Source organism: Tupaia chinensis, unplaced genomic scaffold, assembly GCF_000334495.1.
Source record: "Tupaia chinensis unplaced genomic scaffold, TupChi_1.0 Scaffold000232_3, whole genome shotgun sequence".
Lineage (NCBI taxonomy): Eukaryota > Metazoa > Chordata > Mammalia > Scandentia > Tupaiidae > Tupaia > Tupaia belangeri.
The window spans coordinates 231,194-245,238 of record NW_006159709.1 but is presented as its reverse complement, the minus strand read 5'-3'; the positions used below and the strand labels follow the sequence as shown (position 1 = coordinate 245,238).

Here is a 14,045-nt window from a genome sequence, read left to right as displayed (position 1 = left end):
CCCTAAATATGCCAAATTAATATGTGCTACACAACTCACAGAGTCCATTGAGTGTGAGTGAAGGATGTGACTCTCATTCATGCCAGTCAAGAGTCAGCCAAGTGCTGATCTTATTACAAGAAACTTTTCTTTTAGAAATGAAGATCAATTACTATAGACGGTTATGTTGTGCGATCACACTGCTAAGCGACATTAAATAATTTTTTAAATTATAAGTAAAGAGTAAGTCTTAAATCTCCAAAAATGTCAAGTTTTTTTTGTTTTTGTAGAGCCTTTTAGATGTCCTATTTCAAGTACCAATAATGACTAACTGCTCTCAGGATTACACCTTTGACATCAAGCCCAACCATGCTTGGAGCAAAGGAATAAACCTCAAAAGACATTCATTAACTGAACTAAAAATCACCTCCATTGCAAATACTGTACAATTTTTAGCTTTGACACAAAGAAGACTGATTATTTATCTTAAGATACTTTATCTAATGACATCCTATTCCAATAAAAGTGTGTCAAAAAGTTTAAGAGATGAGTCAACCCTACTGGGATCCAACTGTGTATGTAGATATTTACTTTTTCTAATGAACTCTAACAGGATTGCTGTAGTAGATCATTTTTGTTATTAATATACTCAAATTATGGTCTTCCATACCTAGAGGACTTTCGTCTTTTACTGTGTCACAGTAAAACTGGTTTTCAATACAGTGTCTCAAATACATTCACGTGAGAAGGACTAGATGAGGCAAAGCTGATGTATCATCACTAGCTGCACGCACCTGGTCTGTTCTTGCTGAAACCTAAGAGCAAAAATTTCCCCAATCTGTTCATCCTTCACTGATCCAAACCTTTAAATGATATTTTAGAAAGTAGCTGACTCTGATACCTCCAATTACCAGCTTTCATTACTAGCTGAGATCAAAGTGAATAACTGGGATACTGGAGACCAGTTACATCATAACTATAGCCACTAGGAATTTTTTAAATTTTCAACTGCTTTTGTTTCCAAATCAGGTTACTTTACTACAGAATATTATGAAAATGAAAAATGAGAACAAAGCCTATGAAGTAATTTTTCATCCAGTCTTTTAAATTCTTCTTTCACTAGTGGTTTAATGGCAGTAAGTGATTATAGTGGGAGTCAGTTCAATTAATGCACAACATACTATACAGCAGCAAGTACTCATCATTACACATGATGCTCACAAGCCTAATACTCCAGTCCTCCTTGGTTGGAAACGACGTGCACAGAAGACCCAGTGGTCTCAAAGCTCAGTAATAAACCTAACCCCTTCATTGGTTCCCTGCATTGCTTCCCAATATTGGTCTGCTTTACACACATGATTTACAATTATTGTATTTTTTATTCTATGATTAAACAACTTACAAAAGCTTAAAATCTAAAGTACTGGGCCATAAGATCAGATAACTTAGTCACAAACTGCTGAAATTTTGTTAGGATACTATGGCAGCATCCATAAGTGAGAAAAAGGAAAGTAGGAAGAGGAAGAAAAGGAAGCAAGGGGAAAAAAGAGAAATGGAAAGAAAGATTGTTGAATCCTGCAATACTTAAAAACAAGAGGATGTTAATTCTGGCAAATTTATATTAACTGAATGTGATGCACAGTAATTTGGTCTTTAAAACAAACCTTTCAGTAAGAAAACATTAATATTTATTGAACGGTTACAACAGCCAAATAGGAAAATGTGATTTCCAAGAAGAAAGGAACAATATCAGAAAAACCTACAGGAATAATGTTGATTACTTTCCCTTCCACTATGTTTGTTGACAGTGTAAATACTAAAGTATAAATCTTTGTGAGGAACAGCAACAAGTTTTAGTGAATGATAAAGCTATTATATTTGCTTGTCTATCTCAAATAACAAAAAATAAATCCTACAAAAACCTGTTTCTACTAGAAAAATAAATTAGATTTCTAAATGAAAATATATTTGACTATTCTTGAAGTCATAAATGCAGGGTAATATTGGGTCATCTGAAAAGTCATGATATTTTTCTGTGCAAAAATGCATTATGACTTTTCCAACAACCCAGTACATTTCCGAACAGTAAATGTCAAATTTATGTTCTTCTTTACCAACAAAGTTAAACTTTTATGTATAAAAATGACACACTACATACTATTTCTTCTTAAGAAATAAAAACTATGGGGCCATCAGGAGGCTTGGAGGTTAAGGTATTGGACTCTCACATGGCCGACTGCAGGTAGAGTTCAAATTTGGAGGCTTGCTTTCTCATTTTCTCACTTTCTCTCCCCCTCTTTAATTCTCTCTTTGGTGAACTCATTGCCTGATAGCAAATTAAAAATAATAATAACAATAATAATAATAATAAAATTAATAGTTCTAGAACAAATAAATAAATAAAAGCAACAGATCCTTGCTTTGAGTTTGATAACAGAGTTTAACCCTTTCCTTTTACCACTTCATAAAGCAGGATTCCAGCTAGGCCACGCCCTTATCACTTTTTATTTTTAAAATATTCTGAAGCTTTGTCTAATGAAAATCTCAAGATTGTAAAAAATAAAAGATTCAATATCAATAATGCAGATATGTTCCTTATATTCCAACTTACCTAAAACACTGACAAAAGCATCAAAAAGATGAAATGTAAGTAGAGGCTCTTTCAAATGACCATAGTAATCTGCTATAGTTTTAAAGACATCTTTTTCAAATCCCAAGTACATAGGCTGTTTCGAATCAGAACAGTTGGGCCCTATTAAAAAAGAGAGAAAGAAAAAATATTAATAAGACAATTTTCTCTAAGTATTTATTATTCTTTGTATGTGCAGTATTTAGGTATTTGGGAGATGTAAGAAAATTTTCATGGCAAAAATTGACAAAGATAAATAAACATTATACATGTTTGCTTACAAATATGCTTTATGTCTAAATTAAAATCTATTATTGAACAATGAGGAAAGTTGATAGCTTACTTCCAGTTTAAAAGAAACCCACTCTTGGGCCAACAGAAGGCATGGGGAGGCTAAGACGCTGGACCCTGCATGACCAAGTGCACAGTCTGAGTACCAGCTCTGGTGGCTTAAAAATCACAGTAGGCACGGGGCTGTTAGGTGGCATGGTGGTTGAAGGTGCTGGACTCCCACATGGCCAACCATGGTTCGAGTCCATACCTGGCAACTTGCTTTCTTACTTTCTCTCACCACCCGTGGGCATATTGAATTAAATAAGTAAGTAAATAAATTTAAATATTTTTTTTTTAAAAAAAAGAAAGAAAATCACAGTAGGCACATGGGCCTTTGTACCCAAAATGCCAACAACAGACTGGAGGAGAAAGTATTGTGGTGTAGCCATCCCATGGGGGGGTAGGGTGGGCCTCTCTGTCTCTCTCTGATGAGCACACATACCTATAGCAAGGGCGGGAAACCCACTCTCTTTTGGTCTTCTGAAAGGCATTTTTATTATATATAAAAATATATCATTTTCTTTTGAGTATTGACTATTTTCCTAATCTTGATAAAGTTGACCAAGGAAACAACTAGCTCATATATCTAACAGACTACTTATAAAGCAATTATTAAAGCTTTTTATTATTTCATCATTGCTGTAATACTAAATCCTATAGTCGAAGAGCTGAGTGAATTAATTTCTGCCTCTAAACTAAACTATTTCAGACTAATAAAACTTTAACCTTTTTAAAAAGATATCCTGAAAAGGGAATTTTACATTTTTGTCTTGTTAGTTCATTCTGATTATAAGTTCTTTATTTGATCCCAACCAAATATCAGAAGACAATTTATCTGCCAGATATGGTGGTACATGCCTGCTGACCCAGCTACTTGGATGGCTGAAGCAGGAGGATTATAAGTGGGAGGCAAGCCTGGGCAACATAGCAAGACCTGTCTTTTAAAAAGAAATCATTTATCAAACATAGTCATACTACAAAGTTGGAGTTCCCATAGAAATCTTGCCTTGTCCCAACTATTTCTCAGGCCAGCAGCAAGGCAAAGATCCACTTTTATTCCTCTAGAAGGCTAACCAACTCACCCAAATAGACCTCTACGCCCAGGAGAACAAAAAGAGCAGCCAAGATAAATTGAAAGAAAATTCTTCCTACAGAATCTCTAAAAGTGAAAACAGACGATCAAGCTGAAAAGGACAGAAAAGCATCTAGGCCTTCATATTTTGAGGCCACTGTGACAACATAAAATGGCTTCTTTTCATCTCCTTAAAGTCTCTTTTACTTTTCAATTTTCTGTTCCCTTCTTGTAAACTAATTTAATGCCAATTGTGAAACACTTATGCATATGGTACCACATGAACCCAGAAGCAAATGCAGTTGCCATTTTTGCTTGCTTCCTCCCCTGACTAGTTCATGCTTAGTCAATTGAACTAACTAGGATGATATGTCTTAGCAAGAAATATTCATTGCCTAGAATTACTCCCTACAGGTTAAGTATGTGGTTAATTCTAAGCAGTTGTACTCCTTTGTGAACATTTTAACATTTGTTAAAAATATGCAAAAACAAAGTTTACTCCCCACCAAAAAAAAAAAAAAAAAAAAAAAAAAAAAAAGGTGTATAATGAGCCCTATGAGAGGAGGCTATATTTTTACTATCTTTTTAATCATCTTGAATATTAAGAACTTTTTTTTTTTTTGAGAGGTTTTCGCTATAGGGCGCATGCGCTCGCCAGACAGACAGAGAGAGACATAGAGACAGAAAGCGAGAAATCACCCCCCAGGGGGGATGGTCACGCCGCAATCCCTTCTCCTCCATTCTCCTCTCGGGATCTTGGGCACGCACGCACACGTGCCCGGCGTGAGATTTAAGCCACCGGGTCCGAGACACGAACCACGGTCGACTACGTGGGAGTCCAGCGACATAGCCATTACGCTAACTGCTGGTTCCCAATATTAAGAACTTTTTAATCTAGTTATTCATAAATGTTATTACTTGGGGCCAGCAGTTGGCATAATGGCTATGTCGCTGGACTCCCATGTAGTTGACCACGATTCATGTCCCGGACCAGTTGACTTAAACCCATGCCAGATGCGTGTGTGCGTGCGTGCCCAAGATCCCAGGAAAAGAATGGAAGAGAAGGGATTGCGGTGTGCCTATCCCCCCTGAGGGGTGATTTCTCGCTTACTGTCTCTGTCTTTCTGGTGAGCACACACGCCCTATAGCAAAAACCTCTCAAAAAAAAAAAAAGCAAATAAATAAAAAATAAATGTTATTTCTGACTGATTCTGAGTAGGAAAAAATGCTTTGACTGCTTTGTATCCATATTTCATTGAATTCTTATGTCCCATATATACAGAAGAAAAAACACAGTTAACCTGGCTTTATATTTATTTAGCCAGAGTTGAGGATGATTAACAATCATAAAGTGTCCACATTCACACACATACACGGTCTAAAACAAATGCAGCTGGCCCTACAGAGAAAAGAGAAGAGCAGTAAGCTAACCAAAAATAAGGCAATGAACCTTGAAAATATCTTATAATCAGCCTATCTTTTCTGTTACCATTTAGATGATTATAAGAATGTGGACTTATTAAGGATAAGAACAGAGAACAGGTTATGACTTTGATGGACTCAAAGTAAATTTTGAGAGTCAACAAGAATGTTTTAAAACTTTGTAATTTTATAAAGCCATTCTAAAGGATGACCTTAGTCTTTGACTACTTTTTTTTTTTTTGACACATAAACAAACACCTCTGTGGGTATGCCAATCACTTCCAAAGCGCAGCACTTGAGATATGTGAGACACATTCCATGTTTCAAACATTTTCCGCCTAATGTAACACCACTTCACACATGTAGATCATTGCTAAGTCACTCTTTACATTTTTCTCTTCTACTGGTAATTCCAGTTGCTCTGAACTTTCTGCAAAAGTTTTGTGGCTTTAAGTGTATGTCTTGCTTGAGGGAAAATTATATTCCTCACTATATTTCAGTCATCCTTAAAAATTCAACATCATAAACACATATTAATATATACTTTACAACATATCATAACCAAGATGTTATACTAGATTTCTATACTCATTCCCAGCTGACTGAATTCCAAATCCTTAGTTTGCCAGAAGTCCAGAAATGGGTAATTAAACTTCCCATTATACCATCTATTTCATCATTGCCAACTCTTGCCTAAGATATAATTTAAATGTATTTTACTTAAAATTTTGAGCAGGAAGAATAAAAAGCATTTCCTCACACTAAAACCACAGTGCTCTACATCTCAGGGTTTCTAAAATATCAACCAAAAACCAATGAAAATTTTAATATTAATAGTTAAACCCAGAGAAACTTGTACTTCATACAAACTAGTGTTACTAATCATACTGAGAATGATATCACATTATTTTTTTTAACTTGCCAGAGGGCACATGCACTTATCAAAGAGAGAGAGAGAGAGCATTCTTAGCACATGCCATGTAGTATAGTCATGCTGCAATCCCTTCACCATTTCTCCAAGCTGTCTGGATTTCAGGCATATGTGCACATGAACTCAACATGTTTCCCAAACTATTTGGTCCAGGACTCAAGCCACACAGTTAGCCATGTGAGATTTATCTTCCCTAACCACCAAACCACAGGCTGGCCCAACAGTATGTTATCGTTTTCCATATATATATAAAACCAGTAAGATTAACCATCTTTAATTTGAATAGTTATTTTTGTTTCACTCTATAATCAAATAAAACCAACCCCAGTTAAATCAATAATTTAGGGTCTGCTAATTCAAATAGTTTTACACTCATGTCTGTACATGCCAGTCATACCCAAAAGGAAAGAAAACTACCTCTCTGCTCTCTGTGCGACTGAAAAGGCCCTCTACACAAAAGGTCACCGTTATTGCTCAGTCACAATAACTAGAATTTTTCTCATTAAAATAACCTGTTTGGGTTAAGACATTCCATTAGAATCCTTTTTCTGGATTAAGCCTTCTTAAAATTCCCCAGACAAATGGTGGTGTTAGTGAGATACCATGATTGCTCATTCCTTCACAGCACCTATGATGTCCAGTGAAATGGAAACCACATACCTACAAAATATCAATAGATTTCAGGGGCCATCTGGGGGCATGGTTAAGACAGCTGGATCCCACATAGCCAACTGTGGGGTTGGAGTCCCAGACCAAGCACCTGAAAAACTCGATAGACACATGTGTGCTCATTTGCCTAAAATTCCCACAGGGTGGAGAAATGTAGAAGGGATTGCGACATGACCATTCCCCATGGGGGTTGTTTTCTCACTCCTCTCCCCCATCTCTCTCTCTTTGGCCAAGTGTGTATGCCTTCTGGCAAAAATTAAAAAAAAAAAAAAAAAAAAGATATACACCCACAGTGACCATTCTGGTCCAGGGCCCCTCATCTCACATCCAAATTACCGAAGCAGAAACTGGCCCAGAGGAAGCAGATTAGCATCAATATGTCAGGTTAACATCATCATGTTTCTCTATAAGCATGTTCTTCTTCCAAACAACCCTCAGTCTTCTAAAACATTTCTCTCCCACTTAAGTACTACCCTATGAAATCCCAATAATAGACAGGATCTGCTGAGTAAATTGATAATGTGAGTACAGTGGATAGTTAGGAATACCTGTTTTAGGGAAAAAATCTAGACTATTAACAGGCAGCCACTTATTACAATATTGCATGTAGCATTACTGGTTTTCTTCATTCTTATCATAAAGTAGTTAGAAGTAGTATGAACTTTATACATGGGTGATTATTTCTACTAGAAAAAGGAAGCTCTGGATCTCTTTAAGGCTATCCCATAACTCAGTCCTTTCACTAAGTCATTAATTTATTGCTAAAAGCACAGCAGTCCCACAACAATAAATTGCCAGTCTCACAGGTGTCAAATGAATGTTCAGGCTGTTGAGTAGAGTATTTTCTAATTCAGGGCACTAATTTCCATTAATTTCATAAAACTCTCAGATAATTAATACTTACAATTTGCCAAACACTTCATAGCTGACAGCACCCAATGAGGAAGTTCCTCTGTAAGAAAACAAAAATAAAAAGAAGAAATTACATGCATACTCGGTATTATAAGAATGCATGACTTGTCCAAGTAATGGAAAACGTATCTGTTAATCACAACTCACAAATTCATGCATTAAAAATTTAAAAGATAGGGACCAGCAGTTAGCGTAATGGCTATGTTGCTGGACTCTCATGTAGCCGACCATGGTTCAAGTCCCGGACCCAGTGGCTTAAACTCACGCCGTACACGCGTGCATGTGTGCCCAAGATCCCAAGAGGAGAATGGAGGAGACGGGATTGTGGTGTGGCCATACCCCCTGGGGGGTGATTTCTCGCTTTCTGTCTCTCTCTGTCTGTCTGGCGAGCACACGCGCCCTATAGCAAAAAACTCTCAAAAAAAAAAAAGGTTTTTTTAAAGATAGAAATATCTTTATAGTGGCAGGGTTATAATATGTGCTTGTATAAATCATGCCTACAAAATTCTGTAAAGACAAGATGTACCTTTTAAATCTTTGGAAATAAATAAGTAAAATTGAGAGTTTGTTCCAAAGAAACAAACCAAAAGACAAAACAATTACCCTATGAATTCTAGAAGAGAAAGTCATCAAATGCATTTGTGAAATAAATTCACCAACTATACCCCCCAAAATAAGGGAAGTTCTGTAGTCCAATGTAAACATTATTACACATTTTTCCATTTTCAAAATGCTTTAGGACAAAAGAGCTTTGCTGGCTATTAATATTAGCCTATTAGTAGGAGAACACTCTTAAAATAATAGTAACACTGCTACATGCTGAGCCATCTGGCATAATCTCTCTTTTCCTGGCCTGTCACAGACATCTGATGAGAGGGGCTGGGACTTACGATTCCCTCCACGTCCTCATCTTCTCTACCTTCTGTAAAACAGGGGGGATTCTTATTGAATTGATTTAGAACTGACCCTGAGTTTTATAAAATGTTGTCTTTTTTCTGAAGAACTTAATAAAACCAAAGATGTCTGGTCATCTACTGGATAGCTAAAAGTATTAATTGGTTATATTCAGAGAAAGTGGAAAGATTTTGAATATATTGCAAAGGCTTTCACCCTCTTCCTTGTAAGGAACTTAATTTTATATATTGATGTTAACCTGACAACTCAAGAAGTCACCACAAATCTATTTCAGTCTCTCACTGTCCTCTAGCCCTAATATAAGGGATATAAAAGGGAAGTGTTTCATGTTTCAAAGACCAGTTCTGCTCCTGTTAGGAAACATGGCCTAGAAAAACTTGCCCTCACACAACTACACAGGATCTTCTGGTACATTCACTCTGTCTGGCGCCTCCAGCCCTAAATTTAATATTTTATAAAAAACAAAAAAGTATTGTACCATATTTCCACAACAAAATGTCATTTTAGTTCTAGTCAATTCCCAGCATTAATGGTTTGATTTAAAGAAAGAACAAATCAAAGAGCCCATTGATTTCTGGCCAACCCTTACCCTTAGGAAGAAAGTTGTTAAAATCTGTGACTGATTTTACTGAGGACTGTAGTCCACTATAGGTACTATGATCTCAATTTTTCAAATCAGAAACCAGATTAGGTAGTTACTAAATGTCTTCTCCTCCCAGCACTACCACTCCCCCTTCGATTTGTAAACTGGCCCAGAGGAAAAGGCACAAAAATTAAAAAATAAGGTAGCCTAACATTTAAAGAGCTATCTTGTTTTTTTAAAAAGAAAATTATATACACTAAGACTATCCCAGAAAATGAAACACAGAGACATCATAATGAAAAGACATTCCTAAATGAAATCAGACTCCAGGACCCACCTGAAGACTGACTCAAGTTCTCAATTAGGTCTTAAAAATACTCACTTTTCCAGGATTTTCTTGGGGATAGTAAGGAACCACCCCTTAGTCCTCAGGGTGGCTAGCATTGAGCTAGCCTCTGCATGAATTCTGCTGAGGCTATCAGTCCTGGATACTCATCTTTCTGTGATATTTCCTTACTCCAATTAGGTTAAAGGTATAAGAAAGAAGGAGAAGAATATAGGTATGGAGGGGGTAAAATTGTTTGAAGTTTAGGGAAGAATCAAATAGGAGCTGAGGGAGCTGTGTAGCCAATTAGGTCAAGTAGAAACAAGAGGGTACTTAGGGACTCACTGGATTTGTCATCAAGGATAACAACTCCCTGTTTGCTAACACTGTACACATTATGGATGATGAACTTGGAGTCGACAAGCTTGATGTCCAAAATTTCTTCTAAGGAATCCAGGCCAAGGATTTTCTGTAAACTAAAAAAACAATGATAATTAACACTAACAATTAAATATATATTGCTAAATAACCAGTAGAACAAATTTCAAATGTGAACAACACAAAGTAAAGATAAAAGTTGGAGGTAGTGAATATATTTATTTCTTTATTTATTACACACCATATACATGCTTCGAAAAAATCACACTGTACCCAGGACCAGCAGTTAGCGTAATGGCTATGTCACTGGACTCCCACATAGTCGACCGCAGTTTGTGTCCCGGACCCGGTGGCTTAAAACTTACGCCAGGCGCATGTGCGAACGTGTCCAAGATCCCGAGAGGAGTATGGAGGAGAAGGGATTGTGGCGTGGCCATCCTCCCTGGGGGGTGATTTCTCATTTTCTGTCTCTCTGTCTTTCTCTGTCTATCTGATGAGCACACGCACCCTATAGCAAAAACCTCTGAAAAAAACAAACAAAAAACACTGTACCCCACAAAGATGCACAATCATTACAGGTAAATCAAGAATTATGATTAAAAGAAATTTTAATCACTATTTTACCCAAAAACCTAGCACTGCAAAAGATAAATCTTTTTTTTTTAATTGCCAGAGGGTATATGCATTTACTAGGGAGAGATGGAGGGGTAGAGAGAATGCATCTCGCAGTGGGGTAGGGTCATGCTTTGATCTCTTCTTCTCTATTTCTCCATCCTGTCAGGATTTGGGGCATGCACATACATACACATACTTGATTTGTTTTTCAAGCTGCCAGGGAAGGAATTTAAATCAGTCGGCCATGTGGGGCTATGTGAGATCCACCTCCCTTAACCACTAGGCTACAAGCCTAGCCCAAGGTTAATCTTTAAAATGAATTATTTTCAAAATATATATATTAAATAAATAAATAAAATGAATTATTTTCATGCATTTCATCCAACTTCATAGGGCAAAATAAAAATTAGAAATGGAGTATGATAAAAGAAACTTAAAAGATATCTTTTTACCATTAACATATTATTCACTGAAATAATTTAACATCCCAAATGCCAAAATGATTTAATAAGTTAAAAGACTATAAGAACAAAAACTAGTTTATCCAATGGTGAGAAACTACAGTATCTTTATAAGAAAAATTGTTAGAATACTATTAACTCTAATTATAACTATAATATCAAATACCTAGAGAAACAAATTTTCCGATATGTGCTTTATTAGGCTTAATATTTGAGTGCTAATAGAAAATTTAATGTTTTTAATTTATTTTTTTAATTTTCTATAGGACACATGTGCTCGCCAGAGAGACAGAGACGGAAAGTGAGAAAGCACACCCTCAGGGGGATTAGGCATGCCACAATCCCTTCTCCTCCATTCTCCTCTCAGGATTTTGAGCATGCACACACATACACCCAGCATATTTTTCAAGTCTCCAGATAGAAGATTCGAACCATACAGTTAGCTAGATAAGCTCCAGCTACTTCAAGCACAATGCCACCAGCTTGTCCCAGAAAATGTAAGAACTTTTAAACTCCTATTTTTAATTACTACATAAATAGCAATAGAAAAATCTCCAGAATTCAATTAAATTATGTTTTCTATAAATAATGCAAATTTGAAACATTTATGTATAATTTCTAAAAATTAAATATGCAGAGTAGTAGAAGAACGAAATAGGGGGGAAAAAACTATCATTTCTTATTATTAACAAATGCACATACTATGATAATGTCATAGACTTCCATATCTCCTCCACGTTGGCCTCTGTCAGCTGCCTGCGGTGGATGAGGCGGCAGGCTGGCACCTCTCCAATTGCAATACTGTGCCGCTTGTACCACATCTCAGAATTCTAATGGGGCAGGACAGTTGAGTAGTAAGGAGGAGGGAGGGAAGGAGAAGGGGACAAAAAAGAGTAAGTATTTCAATATGAAGTGGTGTGATTTTACAAGAAATGTCTTTGAAATTTGATTTAAAATAATAACTAGAAATACAAACTAACTCTCCTTGCCTAGACACAGAAAAGTAAATAATGACTCTTAAGATTAGATCGTATTAAGATGCATTACAAAATTCATGAATTACAGAAGAGCTTTGATAAGAAGGATGACATTAACCAGCTAATTTTTCCTGTGGGAGTTCCAACTAATCAGTGAAATAGCAGTACAATAAAATCTTATTTATTCAAATCAAGTCAATGAAACCTATCCAAATTCGTGTGTTACCCAGACTGAATGATCGCTTAAAATAAGATCAAAGTGAATTACTTTTAGGAATTCTCTACTTTCTATAAGCAAATAACAAGTAAGTAGTAAGTACCATACTGAAAAGCAGCCTCCAGATCTTGGGCATCTGCAAAAGGTGGAAATAAAACAGAGTTCCACAAGGACAGTAGAAGATGGCAAGGAAGACATGGAATAAGAAAAACTGGGGCCAGCAGGTGGTGTGGTAGTTAAGGGCGTTGGACTCCACATAACCAACTGTGGTTCGAGTCCTGCCTGGACCTGGCGGCTTGCTTGCTCTCTCTCTCTCTCTCTCTCTCTCTCTCTCTCTCTCTCTATCCCTCTTTGGTCATACATACATACAAAAACAAACAAATAAACAAACAAATAATTTAAAAAAAAAAAAAGGAATAAGAAAAACTAAAGCTTAGAGAGGTTGTATAATATGCTTCTAGCTTTACCACCTCAGTATTCTTTCTTTCTTTCTTTCTTTCTTTCTTTCTTTCTTTCTTTCTTTCTTTCTTTCTTTCTTTCTTTCTTTTAAGGTTCTTGCCATAGGGTATGTTCACTTACTAAAAAGAGACAAAAGAGAAAGAAAGTGAGAAATCACCTCCCAGGAGGGATGGCCACATTACAGTCCCTTCTCCTATTCTCCTGGGATTTGGGGCATGCATGCACACATGTCCAGCATGATTTTTAAGCCACCAAGTTCAGGACTCAAATCATGATTGGCTATGTGGTATCTAACTTTAACTACCATGACACCTGCTGGCACCATCTCAATATTCTAAGTACCTTGTTTCTCACCTTTAGACTACAAAAGTCATAAAACTTTTCTTTTGGTAACCAGACAATGTTGATCTTTAAATGATGAAGCACACAAGTCATTCACAAGAGTTTCTATAATAGTATTCTTGGTTCTTTTACAAAAATACCATTATAGAAAAATCCTATTAATTTTGGGGAAAAGGCAGAAAAATTTTCTAAAATTTTTTTAGCTTTTGTCTTTGAAGAATTACCGAATTATAAAAGAAATTCAAAGGCCATATAAACATGTAAGTTTAAGTTTTTACTGAAATCAGAGGTTTTTTGCTTGTTTTGTTTATTTTTGCTATAGGGTGCGTGTGCTCGCCAGGCAGACAGAGACAGAGAGACAGAAACTGAGAAATCACCCCCCAGGAGGGATGGCCATGCCACAATCCCTTCTACTCCATTCTCCTCTCTGGATCTTGGGCACGAACGCACATGTGCCCAGTGTGAGTTTTAAGCCACCGGGTCCGGGACACGAACTGCGGTCGACTACATGGGAGTCCAGTGACATAGCCATTACGCTAACTACTGGTCCCATCAGAGATTTGTTTTTGAAGGCAAGCCATGTAAGTTGTTGTGTTTGCCTAGTCAACCACTTCTAAAGTTTATCCTTAAAATAAGTAGTCATGTGTATATTCAAATAGCCATCTGTAAAAGTACTGCTTACCAAGTTGTTTTATATTTTGAAACACTGGAAACATCAAATATTCTTAATGGTGGGACCAGCAGTTAGCATAATGGCTATGTCGCTGGACTCCCATGTAGTCGACCATGGTTTGAGTCCCGGACCCAGTGGCTTAAACTCAAACCA

At 36.5% G+C, this 14,045-nt stretch overlaps 1 protein-coding gene across 2 annotated transcripts in view; it reads right to left on the bottom strand.

Moving 5' to 3' along the window:
* The window catches only part of DEPDC1B (DEP domain containing 1B), a 93,063-nt gene that overhangs the window by 29,194 nt on the left and 49,824 nt on the right, over positions 1-14,045 (bottom strand). For both annotated transcript variants that reach the window (XM_027771817.1, XM_006148342.3), the window contains exons 4-7: positions 11,927-12,054; positions 10,116-10,246; positions 7,940-7,987; positions 2,591-2,731 (exon numbers count right to left, since the gene is read on the bottom strand). In XM_027771817.1, the coding sequence (XP_027627618.1) occupies positions 2,591-2,731; positions 7,940-7,987; positions 10,116-10,246; positions 11,927-12,054 (448 nt within the window). The remainder of the gene's footprint in view (positions 1-2,590; positions 2,732-7,939; positions 7,988-10,115; positions 10,247-11,926; positions 12,055-14,045) is intronic.